Source organism: Columba livia, chromosome 21 (genome assembly GCF_036013475.1).
Source record: "Columba livia isolate bColLiv1 breed racing homer chromosome 21, bColLiv1.pat.W.v2, whole genome shotgun sequence".
NCBI lineage: Eukaryota > Metazoa > Chordata > Aves > Columbiformes > Columbidae > Columba > Columba livia.
The window spans coordinates 1214204-1234416 of NC_088622.1; the positions used below are offsets into that span (position 1 = coordinate 1214204).

Consider the following 20213-nt stretch of genomic DNA (forward strand, 5'->3'; position numbering starts at 1 on the left):
AGAAGTCTGCCTGCCACAGATACTTGAAAAATTTCATGGAAAAGTAGTAAAGCACATCAGTAATCTGAGAACTGCAGCAGGAGAGACTTTTCTAAATGCCAACAAGCTGGGGAATCATCTTGTCCACTGAAGGACGGCATTGCTCATGCTCGCTGCACAAGCTGATTTCCAGTCTAGGTATAAAGTTGACTGATACAAATACGGTGGGAAGGGTTAATTCTCCCTGATGAGCCTCTGAGCAGAACATTTGATCCCTCGGGCACTCTCAGCACCTGTGTGTGTGCAGGGGCGGAGGGAGGGAGGTGCAGGCTCAGTGCCGTGCAGGACCGCTGCCGGGGGCGCCTCTACAGACATCAGTGCTGGTGATAACAATAGGTGTGTGCTTCTGACCACCCGAAAATGTAACCATTCCAATCACATTCCAGAAACTACACCAGCCACCTGAGCTCTGCAGCTGAAAAGCAATCTCCACGAGACAGAGGTAAGCCAACTTCACATTTTTACCTGCTTTTCTATGCAAAATGCATGCATTTAGAAACATATTGCAGAAATCATCGCATACCTTTTATACCTCATACTGATAGTATCTGGCGTTTTTTTCAGATTATGATGTTCAAGACATCGTTATCTCAAAAAGGTGAGTGAAGAGTTTTGAAACACAACCTAAACTTCAAGATTTTCCCAATTCTAATCTGGTTTGGATGTACAAGTACTAGGAGTTATTTACACGGCACACATCTGGTAGCCAACCAGCTATAAGAGGATATTTGAGTACTGATTGTTTTTAAATTATTTTTCATGCTAGTGGACAGATAACAGGGTTACTCTGGCTCTCGAAGACAAGCCCATTATTCTTGAGCACAATGAGTTATCCTCTCTGCTCTGCATCCCTGCTGCAATAAATCAAAGGGCAGCATCCAGCCATTGTCCTGGAGTCATTCACTGTGCTGATTTACTGAGGGCTGGGCTGTTTGCTGCTTTGTTCTGTTAATGTCACCCTGTAGCTTCAGGTTGTCATCTCTGTTTAGGGCAGATGTGTACACCAGACTCATTTCTATCACCAGTTCTTAAATACTCCTTTTGCTCTTCAGAAAGCAACTGCTTAGACCGAGGAAACTGAGGTCAAAGACATTTACTAACATTTGATGATACTGGAATAATGCAGAGTGGCTTGGTTACTAAACAGAACTAGTGTCGTTGATAGTAAATCTGACCATTTCAGACATGCATTATAAATCCTGGTTCAGGTGAGCTTTCCCAAAGGAGCCGGTCATCCAGATTTGCCACTCAGTCCCCACCCCTCCAGGATGCAAGTGTAAAAATCTGTAATTTGAGGCTTTTTAAAAAGTGCAATCCTGCCACTGCAAGCTCATTACGAATCCGAATTCCAGAAACATAAGAACCTGCTTTAGTTACAAAGCAATCAAAACAGGAAAAAATCTCTTCAAAGTAGCCCAGTACAAACAGCAATGTCCTCTTGTTAGCTGCAAACTGAAATGAGGGATTGCTTGACTTATCATTAAATGTAAAGCCTTGTCCTTAAAGTAACCTTCCCTTCTGCAGCTGCTTTTCGCATATGGACACCCAGGATCTGCAACTCCCTCCTTTTCTTTCAGATCTTTGTGTTCTTATCCTCCTCTTCAGAGGGTGGGATGAGAATAGCTGCCTTCACACTTGACAGAAGCCAAAGATAACATGACTGAAAAGAAAGGCAGGCTCTGCTGGGGGTTTTGAGGCAGAATACTGACTACAAGAGGAGGCTGGGACTCCTGGCAGAAGAAAGTGGCATTCGTTGTTCCCTGCCCCATTCACAGAAACAGGTCTGTGTCCGCATTCTTGAACACTCTGTGCATACGTTCTCAGTAAACAGAACTGCTGCAAAGAAACCCCTGCTCTGAACACACGGAACGGGGAGTGCTGCTGGAGCACTCGGGTCGAGAGAGGTACCAACCTGAAAACCTGTATAGTGTGGACTTTGGCACCAGCTCGATAAACCAGCCTGCAGGGGAGAGAAAACAGCAAAAAAGAAAATACCCAAAACCTGCTTCTCCTTGCAAAGTCAGTTCTGGAAAAGAATAAAATGAAAACCCAAGGGAAATCACACACCTATTCTGTCTTTGCTTTTATTGTCTTTCCAGTTGTTATCAGATAGATTTCTAAGCAGTAGCATAAAAATCCTGTGCATAGCCTGCAATAATCTCTGAATGGGTGTGTTTTCCAACCAGACGCTGTTCCCATACAGGCACCCAAAAGCTGCCAGCGCTCTCAGAGCCAGAGGGTCCTGATGGGTTTGCATTTCCCTGTCCTCACGCTCCTCTGTGAGCACAGCAGCCAAATAACCCGGCGCCAGATTTTGGGAAAGCCGGCAAAACCCCTGGGAAGCGGCAGCGGCGGCTCGAGCGGCCGGCCCTGCCCGCTGCCGTGATGCAGCCCCTGCTCCTCCTCCTGCCGCTGCTCAGGAGCTTCGCCTGCAGCTGGGAACCGCGCAGCGCCGAGCTCCCAACTTTGAGCATGGCTCGGAGGAGACCGAGGGGCTGGAGGTCCCAGACTCCTGCAGACCTGGGAGCTGACACATGTTCTAGGAGCATTTTGCTTTCCAAACCCTTCCTCTCTGCCGAGGACGGAGCAGACACAACTCAAAGAGACTCGCACCTGGAAGGATCTCTTGTTGGATTCTGCTGCTGTTAACAGAGCTCTGCAAACCTACTCTCATGCACAGAAGAAGAGGGAAATTCTTCAAAACAGCAAGACACTTCTGAAGTGGGAGTGGAAGAGGCAGCATCCCCCTCCTCCCCATTTGGGAGAAAGGAGCTGCCCAACCTGCTCAGGAGACTTTTCCATCTGCCCCAAAACCAGCTCCTGAAGTCCTGCCCCTGCACCTCCAAGAGCCCGGGGCGGTGGCACCCAGAGCAGCCCCCGAGCACGGCCGGTCTGCTGGGCACGGGAGATGGAGAATGAGGTTGGCAAATCTGTGGACAATCAAATGGACAAATACATGTAATAATTTGGAAGTTTTCTTTATCTTTGCTTTCATTCCGCTTCCTTTTTCTCCCTGATTTGTCACGCTTTTATCCCTGTATTGATTTAGCTGTGCTGTTAATTCTTTTTTACCTTCCCCTCCTCAATTTAGAGTTACGATAATGGGGAAATCAGAAAGTCAAATGGATATTGTGGAAAAATCAACAAAATCTGGGAAGAAATCCTGGAGCTTTGTGGCAATCACTCTGGCGGTGCTGCTGCTCCTCATGACCTGCGCGCTGGTCGCCCTGGTGATCCTGTATGCCAGCAGCAGAGGTAAGGAACCCAGCAATAATTCTTCTCCTCGCTCTGCAAACAACATCAAAGTCTTTTTGCAGAGCTAAATGAAAACAAAAATACAGGGGGACAGTGAAGTCACCCCTGTGAGGGACTTGGCTGTCTCTGCCTTTTTCCAGGCTCATGCAAAGAGAGGGTTATGTTGGATTTGATTTCACTTTAAAATTATGTGATGTAAGATTCTATGTCTTTAATTAATTCCATGCATTTTATCGAATTCAGCAGTGTTTTGACAAAGGTAAAAAAAACATTGCGCTATTTTAGAGGGGAAGATTTATTGCCAGGAGTTAGAAAGCAACAGCTGCTTAGCAGATCTAAAGGGGAGGTCGCTTATCGCAATGCGAAGGCCACTGTGCTGCTGAGGAAAAGTAGACCTTTTTTCCTAATACTACATCAGGCAATTTGATCTCCAGGTGCGGCTGGGTTCTGTGACTTTGTGCAGACGCCGTGCCAGGACCCCGGCAGTGGGGCAGACACGTTTGAACTGCAGAGCACGCTTACTCTCAAAACCAAGTCTTTCCACTAGCACACCAAACGCCAAGTCCTATTTAAAAAGCCCATGAAGCAACCAACATGACTGCTAGCAGCACCTGCCTCCTCTTTGTCACCTCCATTCTCGCATGAAATTCTGTCTCGGCCATGCTTATAGATAAACTATAGGCAAGAAATCATAAGAAAGGTGGAATAAAAACCAACCCCTGTGTTATGGAGTCCATTTGAAGACACATGTGGTAGAGACAGTCCTCTCGGAGGAAGACAAGCTCAGTTGGGCAATTACATTATTTGTTGCAAACAATTCACCGTGTAAGAGCAAAGGCAGGCTGCAGTGCAGCATGCTGCAGAGATGGGCACAACAGAAGAGGTGCTGAAAGGTAAAACTCACACTCAACAGCCTGAGATCAGCTGTGGCTCTAATTGTTCCAGAGTGCGCCATCCCCAGGGAGAAAAATATTTACCGAAATTAAAACTTAGGTGGGTGTTTTTAGCAAAGTCGTTTGAGAAAATAAAGTCATAGACTTTGTTATGTTTCTAGTTATTTGGAGTTTAAGAGGTGCAGCAGACAGAGCCTCAGTCAAGTGAGCAAAGACCCAACGAATGTATTGTGGAAACAAGCCGGGCGGTGCTGCTCATCTCTCATACGGAGTCAGGTTGGCTGGCTTCTTTGTCAGGAGTGGGACTGAGGCATAAAAGATAATTGATAGAAAAACAAAGGAGCCACTTTTAGAAGTAAACTGAGAGCCCCTCACCAGCCATTTCCAATTATCCGGTTTGGTGGCAGAGCTGCAGAGCCCCGAGTGTGCAAACCGAGGTTTGGCTTCCCTGCTTATACGGCTCAATTACATTTTCACAGTCACAAGGGCTTTTTTATTGTGGGCAGTTAGAATCTTGTTGAAAGCAGTTGGGTTCCGGAAACTGAAGTTCGACATTGTCGGGTTATATTAAAGAGAGAAGCTTTGATTTAAAAAAAAAAAAAAAAAAAAACAAACAAAAAAGCTTCATTTGGGTCCTGCCTGTCACTGAGAAACAATGAGAGAAACACAGCACGCTTGTAGCACAGTTCCCTCTTTCTCACCTTGCCTGTTGCTGTTTCTCCTTTATGGAAAATTTCCATATGCCTTTGAACTACTAGTTTCTTTTCCCCAAAAGGACTTTTTCATGGAAATACGCTGGTCTTTAGATTTTCTTAATTTTAAAAAATTATTAGAGAGTTTAGGACACTCCAAAATTTTGTCTTCGCTTCATCCAGTACAGAAGAGAGAAGAGAAGAGCTGCCCCCCTGCGTGTGAAGCTCACATTGTGTCCCGCGTTTTGCTCTCCCCACGCTCAGCTGGGCGTTCTCTGCCTGCGATGGGCCGCGGCCGCTCTGCTGCGGATCCGCTCCCACGCAGCGCGCGGCTCCCGGCTCAGCCCTGGGCGCCACATGCCCAGTCACAGTGGGGGCTTTTTATGTTGCTTCCACTGATGAACTTCAAAGCCCTCTTTTCTCCCCTACTGTTTTATTTCTATCTGAATTACTGTAATCTTGTTTGCTCTCATGTAAAACACTTCACTGGGAGGATATTTTTTAGTAACTCTTTTCTGCAAGCATCCTAGTGTAAGGAGTGCAAACTAAAGTTTAAAAATGTGGCTGTCACCAGGGCTGAGCTGCTGTGAGCAACACTGGTAGCAGTTTCTTTCCAAACCAGCTAATTCCATGTGCTTTGTCACTCGCTCCCTGCAGGCACTCGCTACGGCCCCGGCTCAGGCAGCGTGTGTACCACACCTGGATGTGTCACCGCAGGTGAGGATGGGTTTATAGAGCTGATGTTTTACACGTTAGTTCTACCCAGCCTGAACAAACACTAGTTCAGGCTTTAAGACTGAGGAGGTTGAAAAGGAATTAAGTTTCCCCTCAGGCTAGCTATGCATTACTGTTACTGTCAAAGGCAGCAAGCAAAGCCATCCTCAAACACAGCTCCGTGTGTAAACACCGAGCAGAAGCCCCATTGTGTGCTTGCTCTGTCACCAGGAGCATCATTCACGAGGAAGTAGCACAGGAAAGTTGTGCCAGTGTGGCCAAGAGTGCTCTGGTCCGAGCCACAAGGATGTGGGTTGACCAGCGCGGTCTAGGTCTGTGAAATGTAATGAGAATTCCCTTAGACCCAACTCTCTCTGAGAGAACACTTTCTACACATGGGGCTACTCTATGTGCCTCCTTGCCAAGCAGCTTCTTGACAGTCTGGGGCAGCCCCAGAGGTTACTGAGCAGTCTGTGGAATTTAACTCTCCGATTTTGGTACCTAGCTGCTAGAATAATTCAGAATATGGACCCAACAACTGACCCTTGCAAGGATTTCTACCAGTATGCCTGTGGGGGCTGGCTGAACCGGCACATCATCCCAGAAACCAGCTCCAGATACAGCATTTTTGACATCCTGAGAGACGAGCTGGAGATCATCCTAAAAGGTAGGAATGAGGCTGCTCTGTCCTTGGTTATGCACCACTGTTTAGTTTCAGATGTTATTTACTGCACTTTATACAGAGAAATAAACTGCCAGAGAAGACTTGATTGTGATTTTTTTCCTCTAGTCCTTTAATCTCTACATTTCTTACTACATCCATTTTGTGGGAACATCCTGTTCCCTCTAAAAATCAGCCAAAGGTGATTTGGTACCAGCTTCAAAAGGAGCAGGACAAGCTGCACACAGGCCCTTCCTCCTGACACTTTTTCCATTAATAGCTCCTTTAGAGAGCACTCCAGTTTCACTGAGATTGAACAAGTATTTGTCGCCGCCCTGAATTCTCAGTGATTTCTATGAGAAGATCAAAGCTCTCCAGGGCAAAAAAACCTCACTGCACCATTTCCTTCCCCAGGTGTGCTGGAGACTTCAGACCAAGGGGACAGAGAAGCATTTCAGAAAGCTAAAATACTTTACAAGTCATGCATGAATGAGAGTGAGTCTCTGCTATGACAAATTCCGTTCCATATTTAAACTGTTAGGCCTATTACCTGCTTTTCTTCATTTTTTCTATGAAAACAATATTGTATTTGTGTTTCTTCTCTCAGGTCTTATAGAGCAACGAGACTCTTTGCCTCTGCTCGAGGCCTTAACGATGGTTGGAGACTGGCCAGTGGCTTCTGCAGACTGGAAGACGACCAAAGGTAGTGCTGTGCCCAAAAGAGCTCAGTACTGTTAGGTCAGAATTATCTGCTGGTTCTGAATAATTTCAGCAATAAGCTTGCAAACTGTACAACTTAATCAGTCCTGATACATATTGATTAATAATGGATATTTTCCCTTTCATCTCCCAGAGCCAAATTGGAGCATGGAAGAAAAACTCTCCATAATGAACTCCAGATTTAACAAACGTGTCCTTATTGACATGTTTGTATGGAATGATGACCGCGATTCCAGTAGACACATCATTTATGTAAGAAAAATTTGCAAGGAATTATTGCCATAATCATAATAGATAGTTATTTATAGCGCATACACATTAGCTTTCCGTAAGTTGGTGGGTATGCACGATACTGGCAAAACGTTTGCAGCAGTTCTGTACCCCGAGTGGCAGATCTGTCTTAGAGTCACAGGGGGAAACATCTGTTGGTAGCATAGTTTTTGTTTCAGTTAAAGGTTCAATTAACCTTTGCTGATTTGCAGCACTTATGAGTTGTAAATTCTTGTGACTTGCAAAATGATTATGAGGTTTAATATATAGCAGGAAACCATGTTTTTTATACATTAAATAATATTTCAGAGTTCATTTACATATGCTTCTGCATGAAGTCGAGCCCTCAAGTCAAGCAGCTTTTCTAAGTTGCTTCAAATTATTCTTAGATCTCAGGGGTTACTGAAAGATTTTGGTTAACAACCCGCACCAGGAACCCGCCCTGTCCTTATCTAGGAATCCAGAGACTAAAGTCATGCCACCAGCTCCTGTTCATCACTAACTAAAGACATTTATCTGATCTCCTTCAGATTGACCAGCCAAGTTTGGGAATGCCATCCAGGGATTACTACTTTAACGGAGGCAACTATCAAAGAGTAAGTATTCCTTGTAATTTATTTACTGTGTGCTACTAAAACAACTTTAGTACTTATCCCTGTTTTTCGGCAACCTCAAATATGTGATTCTTCACGTTGTGTTACAATCAGAATTAGACTGTGACATTCATTTACTCCTAATTGTGCCAAAGTTTTGTAAAGTTTACAAAAGGACTGAACAACTGTGTAAATATCAAGCCTCCCCAGAACTGGCCAGTTCATACAGATGAGAAGGTTACGGGAAAATAAAATCATTGTGTTTCATAGCTTAACATTTTGATGGATAGATTTGCTTATATCTTCTTCTAAAGCCTCATGTATAATGTAGTCTAAAACATAATCCTGTGAGGTTTTTACGAGATCGTTCCCACACCTTCTGGGCAGCTCTATAAACTGCCAACTCCTGTTAATCCACCTCATGATACAAAACGATCTCCACGTAGCTGTGTTGGGAGCACAGATGTCTGCTGGAACCAGGGCTCTGTTCTGTAAGTTTCACCTATATAGCGGTAGTTACAGTAAAAAAGAGGGATATTTATACATCACTGCATGGGAGCCAGACTTAGACTGACTAGTAGGAGGTAGAAATCAGGTACAGTACATAGATGATCCTAAATGAGCAAAAGAAAACCAGTAGTGCTTGATACAGTTTTAATTTGAAGCTATAAAGAAGAAGGGCTAAGGCTGCGCCTTTAATGTTATTGAATAAGACAGAGACACAACCTCTTTTTATTTGCTATTTAACAGCTCACTGCCCACAGACAATGAACCAAACTCTGATGACCCAAACTCCCCCTGTGCTTAGTCCAGCATCTTTTGGCAAAACTCCTACTGAGGCCTGTGGGAGTCTGGCCTGATTAAAGCCTCAGCATTCAGACTAAAAACAAAAATCATCATCGTGTGAGTGCCCAGACTCAGTTTCACAACAGTTACTGTATTTATCTAGTTTCCAAGGTCTATGGAGGAAGAAAAGTATGCAAGAATAGGTGGTATTAAGCTTTCCTGCATCAGAGATCGGTACTCCCTCAGCAGCCAGATATCTTTTCAAGGTCCATTCTGAGGCATAAATCACAGCCGTACCCTGTTATTAGAGACAAAGCAAAGGTATCACTGGGAACCATCGAGACAGAGCTTTCCTTTCAGACAGTAAAAACAGAGTTTAGAAGACTGATGGTATTACTTTCAGCAAGGTTAAACCATCCATGTTTACCCTGGTATTCTGGCTGGTAGGGATCACTGTTCCCGTAGCGTAACTCAAAGCACGGAGCTTTCTCTTTGCTCCAGTCGTAATTCTAACTCAGAATGCCAAAGAGTTGCATTGCACAGGGAAGTGTTGCGTTCACTGTGTATCTTGAGACTGGCAACTGCACTGTACGGTATTCCAGGATGAGCTGAGATCCTGCGTATTGCAGTAGTATCTATTATAGCTAAAAACAAATAGACAAGAAAAATGGCACAGGGAGGGTTGCATTGGAGACACAGGCAGAGGCTGTGACCCCTGGCGCAGACTTTTCTACAGCGCACTGTGAAGCTAAAATAGCAAAAAGAATGGTTTGGAGAAGGAGAAATGACAGCAACCCTTTTCTTCACAACGCTACACACGTGCTCTGCTTCGTGTGCAGGTGAGGGAAGCTTACCTGCAGTTCATGATCAGCATTGCCAAAATGATCCGGGAAGACAAGAATATGTCTAAAGATGATTCCTTTGTCCAAGAGGAAATGGCAAAGGTTATGGAGCTTGAAACAGAGATTGCAAACGTGAGTACAGAAATCAAAAGCTTCTCTGGATGTTGGGGGGACCAATGAGAGTCTCTGGCTCTTTCGGGCAGCAGCAGAAAAGGCCTAGAAGCAAGCAGGGGGAGCACAACGTGTGCCACGAGCAGCCCAGAAATCAGAGCTTTGGTCTACAGTTATGTCTAGTCTATACACTGCTTCCGTGTCTGCTCTAGACCTAGCCATACTTATTTTTTGGTAGTTTCCTAAAGCAGGATAATCTAGCTCCTGGTAAAAATACACTGTGGCAGCACCAGGGCCAGTTGCCTTGCATTCGTAGGGGTCCACAGTGCCCCAAAAATCTCTAACAGCTTAGTCTTCCATTGTGAAGAGGGTAGAGGGAACCTCTTGGCTCATCATATTACTGAAACATTATTGAATGGGGGGAGGCTGAGTTCCTGTGCTGAACTTTAGAAAATGTATCAGTCGATTCTAGTAATGACCTTGTGAATGTCTTCAGGCAACTACCCCAGCAGAAGAAAGACATGATGTGACCTTGTTATACAACAAAATGACCTTAAAAGAGCTGCAGGAAAAGTTTGCGTTGAACGTAAGTGTTTAAAGAGCAGTCTACTACTTTCAGCCTTCTTTTATTACCATGCCAATTGAAAATGGCTTTATGAATTTATCAGTGATGCAACAGAGAGGTATCAAATCATTCCCATTCTTCAGAGTCTCTTCAAAAGCATTTTTCTACTGTACAACACAACTGCATTCAGTCCTGTAGACTGTAGAAAGTCCAGATAGTTACTAAAGCACTTAAACACCTGGCACTGGTGTGTGTGTTTCTGTCTGCCTAGGAATTTAACTGGACCTTCTTCATCCAAAGTGTCATGTCTTCAGTAAGTGTCCAGGTTGAGCCAGAAGAAGAGGTGGTTGTGTATGGCATGCCCTATCTGCAAGAGCTGAAAGCAATTCTCTCCAAGTACTCAGCAAGGTAAAGAAACTGGAGCAGAACCAACACAAAAGCCAAGGAAGTGTTGTGAAAATATAAATTATTGGGCCCACTTGCTAGTTCTGCTAGAGCTTCTCTGGGAAAAATGGCACCACTTCACTGTAAAATATGGGTAATGTCTTCTAAAGTTCTGTGCTCCTAAAGTGCTGTGTTACTTGGTGTCGCACCTGCTCATGTGTTTAGCAAAGGTTAAATGGGAAGAAAACAAAGTTAATCTCTGAACAGAATGGTAGGAGAGGCCTTGGCGTGGGTGCCTCTACAGCTGGACACACTGTTAGATAAGAACAGTCACCTGCGGATGCTCTGAAACTTGGGCACAGGCAGCATCATTTGCTTTCTCATCTCCTCTCCAAATTAAAACACTGTCTGCACTAGTGTTGCTTTTCCCGGGGATTAAACTCAGCTTCACTTTCCCACACAGCACCATCCAGAACTACCTCATTTGGCGCCTGGTGATTGATCGAGTCAGCAGCTTGAGCCGGCGCTTCAAGGATGCTCGGGCCAGCTACAGGAAGGTATTTCCTCTCTTCCTAGAGGCTGTAAAGCACTGGAACAGTCCCACAGTCACCACACCAAGCCCTTGTCAGTACAGTGACATTATTATGTCATGTAATCCCCACACAAATCTAAGAGAAGAGCAACCACAGCAATGGAAACCTTTGTCTCAGGTTCAGCTTCTCTTCAGGCAATGATTTAGAAGCGCCGCGTGGGCAGAATTAACACGGTGGTGTTTTGGGTGGCAGGCGCTCTATGGGACCACGCTGGAGGAAGCGCGCTGGAGGGAGTGCGTGAGTTACGTCAACAACAACATGGAGAACGCGGTGGGAGCCATGTACGTCAGGGAGACATTTGCTGGTGAGAGCAAGAGGATGGTATGTAGTTTACCCTTCGTACTGTTGTACACGCACAATGTCTGCAGCGCCCGGTCCCCTCCCTCCGCTCTCCCAGCCTGTTGTGTCTCTTCAAGATATTATATCAATCAGCCAAGAGTCAGAACTCATTTGTCATGCTCTGTTAAATGCTGAGTACCATGTTTTAGAGCACAGAACTTCAGGACATTGTCTTGCAGCAGGAGGCTTTTCACCCTTAACTGTGCCTGAGAATAATAGCATGTCAATTATTCATTTCTTACTGCCTGTCTTTCAGGTCCGAGATTTAATAGATAAGATTCGTGAAGCATTCATCGAGACTTTAGATGAGTTACAGTGGATGGATGAGGCATCCAAAGAGAAAGCTCGTGAGAAGGTCAGAGATAACAAGGAGCTTCAACATTCTGTCCTGAATAGAAAATATGTGGAATTTTGTAGCATCACTATTCCCAGTTGCCCTACAAATGAGAGGAAAAAACTTGGATGTTCACCATCCTATTGCAATTTTCTTTTAATCCTTTGTTAGCTCACATGCATTTTTATTTCATTTAATTACTCTTGTGAACAGTGTTATAAACGAGGAGAAAAGATGGCACCCGATGCATCAGCTAGAATGACAACCGAATCCAATGCCATCCTTTTCAGACCTTGCATTGACTTTAGGACCATCAGCACTGTTTCAATAGCAAGAAAAAAAATAGAAGGCACTAAAGGAGGGTTAATCCTGGTCCCTGTTGGATGGTGCCGCAGGGTCTGCAGGGGATGAGGAAACTGTGTGTTCCACGTTAAAAAAAGGCTCACTAACAATGGGGTGCATTTGAACATCCCATTTCTCACAAACAGGCAGACAATAGCAATAAAGAATGTGAACTATTATACGTATTGAAACTTAAAATCCACAGTTTAGAGGAAACATTAAACTCTTCTCTTCTAGGCAATGGCGATTAAAGAACAAATTGGCTATCCAGATTATATTTTGGAAGACCAGAATGAAAAACTCGATCAGGAATACGCCAGTGTGAGTATGCTGTGCATACCTCAATAAGTACCGCCCTAGAAAAGCCTGCACGTATTTTCTTGCCAGTTGGAATATTTACACCTGTGCAACTGTAATTTCCAAGTGACTGGATAGCAAACAAGCTTGTCTCAAACATTTTATAAATAAACGCATGCAAAGAGCTAACTATTGATACCTGGCAATCCAGACATTCTTTAGAAGATATACTCAGTGGCACAAGACATTCCTCTTTCTGTACAACTTTGATATCTGTTTCTTTAGTTAAACTTCAGTGAACACAGTTACTTTGAAAACATCCTGGAAAACCTGAGAGCTGGAGCCCAAAAGAGCCTGAAAAAGCTTCGAGAGAGAGTTGACCAAGATGTGTAAGTTCCCCGAGTAAATCCAGTTCTCATAGAATCTCTCTGAACCTTCATCATGCTGCTTCACATTCAGGTATTACATTGAAGCTGCTCAACACAGAACTGGTGAGACACCAGTTATTTCCTAGTATTGGTATTCTTTTAAAGCTATGTTCAATGGCACCCTTCCTCCCTACCTCAGCCCTTTCCCTATACGCAGCCTGCATTTTATTTTGACAAGAATAAATCAATTAAAAGAACACCTTAAAAAAATTAAAAACATTACTAACTTTATGCGTGACATTTACTTTTAGATGGATAATTGGAGCTGCAGTGGTCAACGCGTTCTATTCCCCCAATCGGAACCAGATAGGTAGGTTTACAATTTTCCACCACGGTGTGGAACTAATTAACAATTTTTTGCACACAAGGGTGCCAGTCTGCCCAGCGGCAAACCTGCCGTATGGAAATGCTGGGCTGTTCTTTTCAAGCAGTTGCTTTGTTGATGAATATTCAGCTTCCCCCATCCGGCGCTTGGCTGGTGGTGTTTCTATACTGGAGCAGCCGCATGTTTGTAAGACTGTAAGTGCTGCTATACGAGTGCCAGCTTCAGCGGCCAGAGGACACTCAATGTGTTCTGGGCTGTTTGTGCTCATGTTCCACATCCCCATAAACACCCGGGCAGCTCTCCCATCTGCTATGTGTGCAGATGGTACTGGAATTGTTTTGATAAGAGACAGATCAGACTAAAGAAACCTGCTTCTGCCTACAGAACATCAGCTCTGGGTCTTGCAGAGGAGCCAGGCTGACCTTTTGTGCTCTTAGCAAAGACCTTTAGACTTGAGCCACTGGGAACTGCCTGGCTCCCCACACTCTGATCTCTGAGCTGCTGCAGGTGGCCAGAGGTCCAGGCTGATGCTGCAGAGTCTTTACTGAATTCTAAGCACCCCAAAGAGGAGAGGAACCATGTCCTCTCTACCAAGTCACACTTCATCAAATTCACAGACTACCAAGACGATGTACTATCCAAGTACTGCCAAATACCGTAAAAGGAAAATTCCATGCCTTTGTTAGGCCAGACAGCAACTGTATCCTGCTCACAGGGCAAAGGCCAGAAATGGATCTGGTTTCTGTTTGTGTAGCTTCCACTTACCTGGTATCACAGGTAAAAGCCAGGAGCTTCAGCCGTGGTGGTGCTGCCTCAGCTCCTGAGGGCTCCTCAGGGGCGCTCGGGCTCCCTTTTATCCTGGGTGGGCTGATGCCCATTGCAATCAGCTGTGAGCCAGCTCGCCAGGCAGGGAACTTGGGTCTTAAAGACGACTGGTTCTGCAACTGTGCTCTTATAAGTAATATGGAATTAGTAATAACTGGTTTAAGCAACTTGAGGATGAATATGCAAGCCAAAAATCCACGCTTAGCTACTCACAGTAGTGTAGATGTCAGTTAAATCCTCTTTCTTCTTGGCTTTAGTTTGAGGAAAATAATTTTCCATGCTACTTTCAGTTTCCTGCTACTGTTTTACTGCAGTCTGTCATATATTTCTCCCCAAAATTGTGCACATGAGACCTTCTATATAGTCAAAAAGGTTTTTCTCTCTAAATGAAATACTTGCTATGTAATTTCAACTTCTCTCTTGTTAAGAAGTATCTTATTTGAATGAATTGCTTGCAGTCTTAGTTCCTCTAGAAGTGTATATGTTTTTCACCTCGTGTGCATGGGATGAAGAGTAAATCCCATGGATTCTACAGAAGGTTTTTGCTGGTTGACTGAAGCTCAGACCTTGTGCTGCCCCAGACTGAGTCCATGTGCACTTGCTGGTCTGTAGGAATTAGTACGGTGCATGTTTTACACACCAAGTATCGGTTGTTATCACCATATAGTTGCTAACCCTTCTTTAGCACAAATAAAGCAATAAAATATCCATTAGTTCCCCTATAAAATGGCTCTAAAACACAAACTGTACTTATCTCCCAAAGACAGTTACTAGACGTTTTGCTCTTGACTTACAGCAGCATACGCTGGACCCAGTTAGGCTAAAGTTGAAATGTAAACGATGCTTGGTTCTCAAACAAGGAGATATTGTAGTTGCAGATGTGCTAAATTAAACCTGGATTAGCTTGTCATTTTCCTTTTATCGAGAGAACCAATTTCACAAGAGGAGGCACGATGTTGTTTCTAATGATTTTATACTTTATGTTCCTGATCCATAACCCGAGCAAACAATCTGTCTGCAAAGTGTGCAAAGCCAGAGCTGCCCCACGGCTTCTCCCTCTCGTTGCAGTTTTTCCTGCTGGGATCCTGCAGCCGCCGTTCTTCAGCAAACACCAACCGCAAGCCCTGAACTTCGGCGGGATCGGGATGGTTATTGGGCATGAAATTACTCATGGCTTTGATGACAACGGTGAGGAGATAACGGAGAAAATGTTATTCTTTCAGCTGCACTCACGGCACTGTAAGAAACTGAAGTTACACGTGGCTGTGACTGAAGTATCTGTGCACACGTTGGAAAGAAACGGGCTGCACTGGAAGGGTGGCTGCTCCAACAGCCACTCACATTTTCCTTTTTTCTCGGATTTTCGTGCAGGTAGGAATTTTGATAAAGATGGAAATATGTTTGACTGGTGGAGCAATTTCTCAGCGATGCATTTCAAGGAGCAGTCTCGTTGCATGGTTTATCAGTACGGGAACTACACCTGGGAGCTGGCCGGGGGACAAAACGTAAGTAACACCCATTTCCACACCACTGTCCTTTTGCTACAGGAAAATACTGAATGTAAATGGAGAGTCTCCACAGATGATAAACATAAACCCCCATATACTATGGGATAATTGTTCTGGAAGTAAGATACGACGGTTGTTTCTTGTAAATGCGGGATCCTGGTGCACACCAGCACTGTCGCGGGCGCGCGGGGAGCTGGGCCACGGGCGCTGTGGTGCCAGAGGGGTTTGGTGCAAGGGGAGGGAAATCTGTTTGCTGCTGGGTTTGGCAGTCCTGCCAGCAGCCCGGAACTCGTTCATATGACACTCCTATAGATTCTTGCTATTCTAATCCACAGCTTTTACCCTATTCTTGTTTTAATTTTCGTTCTCTCCGGCTTCCTTGTGGCCCAGCGCTCGCTGTCCGTGTGTGACGTGTGGCTGTGCGGCAGCGTGTGCTTCTTTGGCTTCTCATGTTACTGACCAGAGAGGAAACTATGATTCTTTTACAGGTCAGTGGAATAAGCACATTGGGAGAAAATATTGCAGACAATGGAGGAGTCCGACAGGCTTATAAGGTAACTTTCAATGTTACTGTGAGTTAACTTTACCCCTGGGATTCAGCAATGGGGTTACCTATTCTGTCATAAAAGATGTATAATTAACATGTTATTACCATATTCAAAACTTGAAGGCTCAATTATACATGTAGAAGCTCCTTTCCCCATAGATGCAGTCCCAGGTAGGGCTGCTGTACCACAGCGCTTCCACGTACTCGTGTCTGGGGGAACAAATGCAGTGTTCTCCTGCTGAAAATAGCAGCTACGACTCGGAGCAGCTTGGCCCATGGCAACAGAGCACTCATTTCTTGGCAACACAGTTTGGGGATGTTATGAAGCAGAGCAACTGTTTTTTCCAAGTTTCTTTCTCTCACGCTTTTCATCTTCAGCCTCCGAAGTGACACGTCAGGTAGGATGCGAAAAGAATAGGCGGAAATACCATAATCCCTTTCCCAAGAGGGATGCAGATCCTATCTACCAAAATACCTGTCTCTAGACACTCAGCTCCTTTTGTAGCTTGCTTTATGTTTTCTAAGCTTTAGGAAAATAACACAAAGAAGTCCCTTGTACCTTGCTGCTCTTGTTTCTCGTGGAGCTAGGGAGCGGAATAACAATGCAAGGCTTGCTGACCTCAGCACTGCTTCCTCCCAATTCAAACAGTTGCTGCAAGCACAGTCATTTTCAATACGAGAGAAATGCAGCTGATCTGTCAGAGCACGACCTCCACGCTGTGGTTATAAACCAGCCTGTTACAAACACCCTTGCGCGTCACCTTCTGCTCTGCTGGGGAACTCAGCCCCAGACTCGGGGAATCCGGTATCTTTAATCCTTCCGGTTTACAAGCTGCCCTTGGGAACAGGAACACAGCGTTTATCAGCACAAAAGGCTCTTTCTGTGCGGGGCTCAGGTGTGAGCCTGGAATGTTCTTTTCTACAAATAATCCTGCTAGGCGTCATGGTGAAACTTCTGTCTCTGGTGTTTTGAATACGGCAACAGCGAAGGGTGTTCATAGAAGAACATCCTGAGTTCTCAGAAATCTCAACTGACAATTCTGACTTTGAGGGATACCATTAAAATTAATTGCTTTGTTAAAGTGAGCATGTACTTGGTTCTGAACGCTGTTCCAGCTGTGGAGGGGATGTGTTGTGTGACAACTGCCTGCACACAGAAGCCTCTGATGTTCCGTGGTGCCGATTGTGTTTCACCCCCAGCTCTGCCTTTCTGTTCTGTGTGCTTTGGGACTATCTCGGCAGCTACGAGAAGGCAGCAGAACGTTTGAAATGAAGCAGCATGAGGACACATTAACTTGTCTCCATTGTGTCAATATACCTAAAAAAAGAAAATTGGCCAATTAATGTGTAACAATAACAGGTAATGGATTTAACACTGAGCAAGGTTATTATCTGCTATTTTATGAGCAGTTACCTGAAGAAACAAAAATCATCACCATAGAACTGTGGACTTAACACTTTTATTTCCCAGTTGCTCTGCTTCATAACATTCCCAAAGTCAGTGGAAGCTACAAACATACAGAAAGGAAGACAAGTTGGGTTCATATACATTGTGACTAAAGTCTCTTACGGCAAAATAACATTCAAAACACCTGGACAGGCCGTCCCGCTGCTTCTCGGAATTGAATCTCTGATCTTTTCTAGGCCTACTTGAAGTGGCTGGAACGGGAAGCAAAGGAGCCAAAGCTGCCCGGACTGAACCTGTCTCACAAACAGCTTTTCTTCCTCAACTTCGCCCAGGTGAGAACACCTGCATGCAGCACTACATGCTGCATGAGAGTAGAAATTACGTGGTGCTAATGGTTAACCCTCCTTTCTAGGTTTGGTGTGGTTCCTACAGACCAGAATACGCCAGCCAGTCAATCAAGACCGATGTTCACAGCCCGCTGAAATACAGGTGGGTTTCACAACCGGGTTTACTAGTTGGTAACTTACTTGTCACTTCAACCCATTGCACCAACGCAGCACAAAGGACAGAGCGGCTCACTGCAAAGATGAATCTTGAGTAACCTTCAGAATTTCTGCCATATCTTGTAGGACAGCACTGAAGGGAACTTTCCTTTACCTGGCCCGGTGCATTTGCCAGTCTATGAGAACGGACCTGAACCCATGTGCTCTGTGCTCTGTTTGTTTCAGCATTTCGTTAGTCATGTTAGCTCTATTTTTCTTGCATAAACTATCCCATATTTGGAGACTGTAATTGAGTTATGAGACTCTAAATCTCTTTGTTTAGGGTGATGGGATCTCTGCAGAACTTTGAAGCGTTCTCGGAGGCGTTCCACTGTAAGAAAGGCACAGCCATGCACCCCGCCGAGAAGTGCAGAGTGTGGTAACCAAAAAGAACACCGGCGAGAATGACAGATGCTCTGGTGACACAACAAGCAGCTCTTGCCAACGATGTGCCGGATGTTCCCCATTCAGTCACAGCCACGGCGAACGGTGCAGCTGCTGCGGTGAGAACGGAGGAGACTCCAGCGCTCCGGCTCGTACCGCGGCACGGGGCAGCGCCCGGGGACCTCGGGGACCAGGGATGTGCTGGGGGCCACAGTGTGTTCCAGAACACAACTGACGGGTTCAAACGCTCCAGAACAGAACTGACCGTTTCAAACACTCCAGAACAGAACTGACTGTTTCAGATGCTCCAGAACACAACTGACTGTTTAACACAACTGACCATTTCAAACGCTCCAGAACAGAAGTGACTGTTTAACAGAACCGATGGTTTCAAACGACATCCTGACTGTTATGAAGATACCACATCAGAGTTACAAAGACTAATTAAATAAAAAACAAAACCAACAAACACCTATCTATCTATTTTTCAGAAAGGAACAATAATTTTAATGTGTCTGCGACTCAGCAAACCTGTTTGGGATGTTTCACTGCACTGTTTGCCGGTTCCTGATGCAGTTTCCAGCGCGTTCTCCCAAATCGGGTCGGGGCTGCTCTGAGCTCTCGCGCCTTTTCCGCTGCTTTGCTGTGAGATGCTGGTTGTCTTGCTGTGGCACAAGCGAGCTTGTGTAACGTCCCGTGAAGCTGCGCTCCTGCTGCCGCCACTTCCTCCAAAGAACAACCGTAACGTCGCCTTCAAGCGAGGCATTGCTAGATAGAAAGATCACGTTTTTAGTAGTACAGATTCTGCTGTTTTGCTTAAAATTCTGGAGTCCCTCCCTCCAGAGATATATTTAAAATTATGCTTATTCTTGTAGAAAGTGTATAAAATACTTTTTGCCAAATAGCAAACATGTATCCATGGAAACAAGCTGTCTTTCAATCCTGTGCCTTTTCATTTTGCCATAGGCTATTTTTCAGTATTTACACTTGAAAATGTAACAACTATTAATTTTTAATTAAAAAAAAACAAACAACAACACATGGTAGCCAATTCAGCAAGCATTTTACTATAGAGAGTTTTGGGTGGCTTTCCTCAGTAAGCATTCAATTTTAATGATAATAATTTAAACTGCCAACACTTGATAGTGAATTTCAAGTACTCTTGTAGCAAATGCTGTTCTTTCTAGCACAGAAACCACAGGAAACAAGACAGTAACTACAAGTGCTTTGCCCACAAAGTGCCCAGTCGTCCCTTGGTCGTGGGACAGGTCAGAGTCACGCACAAGAACAAGAGCAGGAGATCAGAGAGGAAGAGTCACCCGAGGATGTGCCCAGTAACGCGGTGATGTTACCTGTTTTCACTGGGATGTGACAGCGACAAGTAGACTACAAATATTACAGTAATATTTACTTAGCAGGTACACCACAGGTATGAGGAGTGGTCGTAGGGACAGTCAGACAGGCACATAATCCTCCTCTGAAAGTACAAGTTCTTGTCCTTTGTTGCCATGCTCAGAGGACAGTTTTGGCCCCGAGAGTTGCATTATTTGTATTTCAAGCTCGAGCAGAGGGGCTATGGACCTGCCGCCAGCAGATTGCCAGCCGGGCGCTGCCTGCGGGGACAGCTCGGGGAGGTGACAACGGTGGATGTGCCAGGCAAGGGGACCAGCGACGAGGTGCAGAGGTCAGGTGGAGGAGCTTCGCGTGGCTGACAATTTAATTACTCTGCAAAATGATGAAGCTCTGGAGATGTGCCATTAGACGTTCTGGCACCTGCAACTGCTGAAGGGATAATTAAAATATGCCTGGGAGGTTT

The 20213-nt window shown here is 44.9% G+C and overlaps 1 protein-coding gene across 8 annotated transcripts; it reads left to right on the plus strand.

The window, feature by feature from the left end:
* Positions 1 to 237: 237 nt before the first annotated feature.
* Positions 238 to 19436, plus strand: MMEL1 (membrane metalloendopeptidase like 1). Of its 8 annotated transcripts, none has more exons than XM_065037384.1 (24): positions 246 to 481; positions 1617 to 2997; positions 3131 to 3294; positions 5537 to 5596; positions 6099 to 6260; positions 6669 to 6749; positions 6862 to 6957; positions 7108 to 7226; positions 7775 to 7840; positions 9463 to 9597; positions 10073 to 10162; positions 10413 to 10549; positions 10989 to 11082; positions 11311 to 11439; positions 11714 to 11812; positions 12371 to 12454; positions 12716 to 12819; positions 13110 to 13168; positions 15077 to 15247; positions 15380 to 15513; positions 16005 to 16070; positions 17708 to 17803; positions 17884 to 17960; positions 18297 to 19436. In XM_065037384.1, exons 2-24 carry the CDS (start codon positions 2948 to 2950, stop codon positions 18394 to 18396), a joined length of 2373 nt encoding a protein of 790 aa, XP_064893456.1. In that variant the 5' UTR covers positions 246 to 481; positions 1617 to 2947; the 3' UTR covers positions 18397 to 19436. The 8 variants fall into 8 exon arrangements, with proteins under 8 accessions (XP_064893457.1, XP_064893459.1, XP_064893455.1 ...); XM_065037388.1 differs by having other exon boundaries at positions 255 to 481; positions 1617 to 2959; positions 15077 to 15196; XM_013371127.3 differs by having other exon boundaries at positions 262 to 481; positions 15077 to 15196.
* Positions 19437 to 20213: the final 777 nt, after the last annotated feature.

Bases quoted from the DNA above. Each gene is read 5' to 3' on its own strand.
- MMEL1 (XM_065037383.1), top strand. From the start codon at position 2,948: ATGGAGAATGAGGTTGGCAAATCTGTGGACAATCAAATGGACAAATAC. The intron at 7,227-7,774 runs GTAAGAAAAATT...GATCTCCTTCAG, and splicing joins CCAGTAGACACATCATTTAT to ATTGACCAGCCAAGTTTGGG. The intron at 16,071-17,707 runs GTAACTTTCAAT...GATCTTTTCTAG, and splicing joins GAGTCCGACAGGCTTATAAG to GCCTACTTGAAGTGGCTGGA.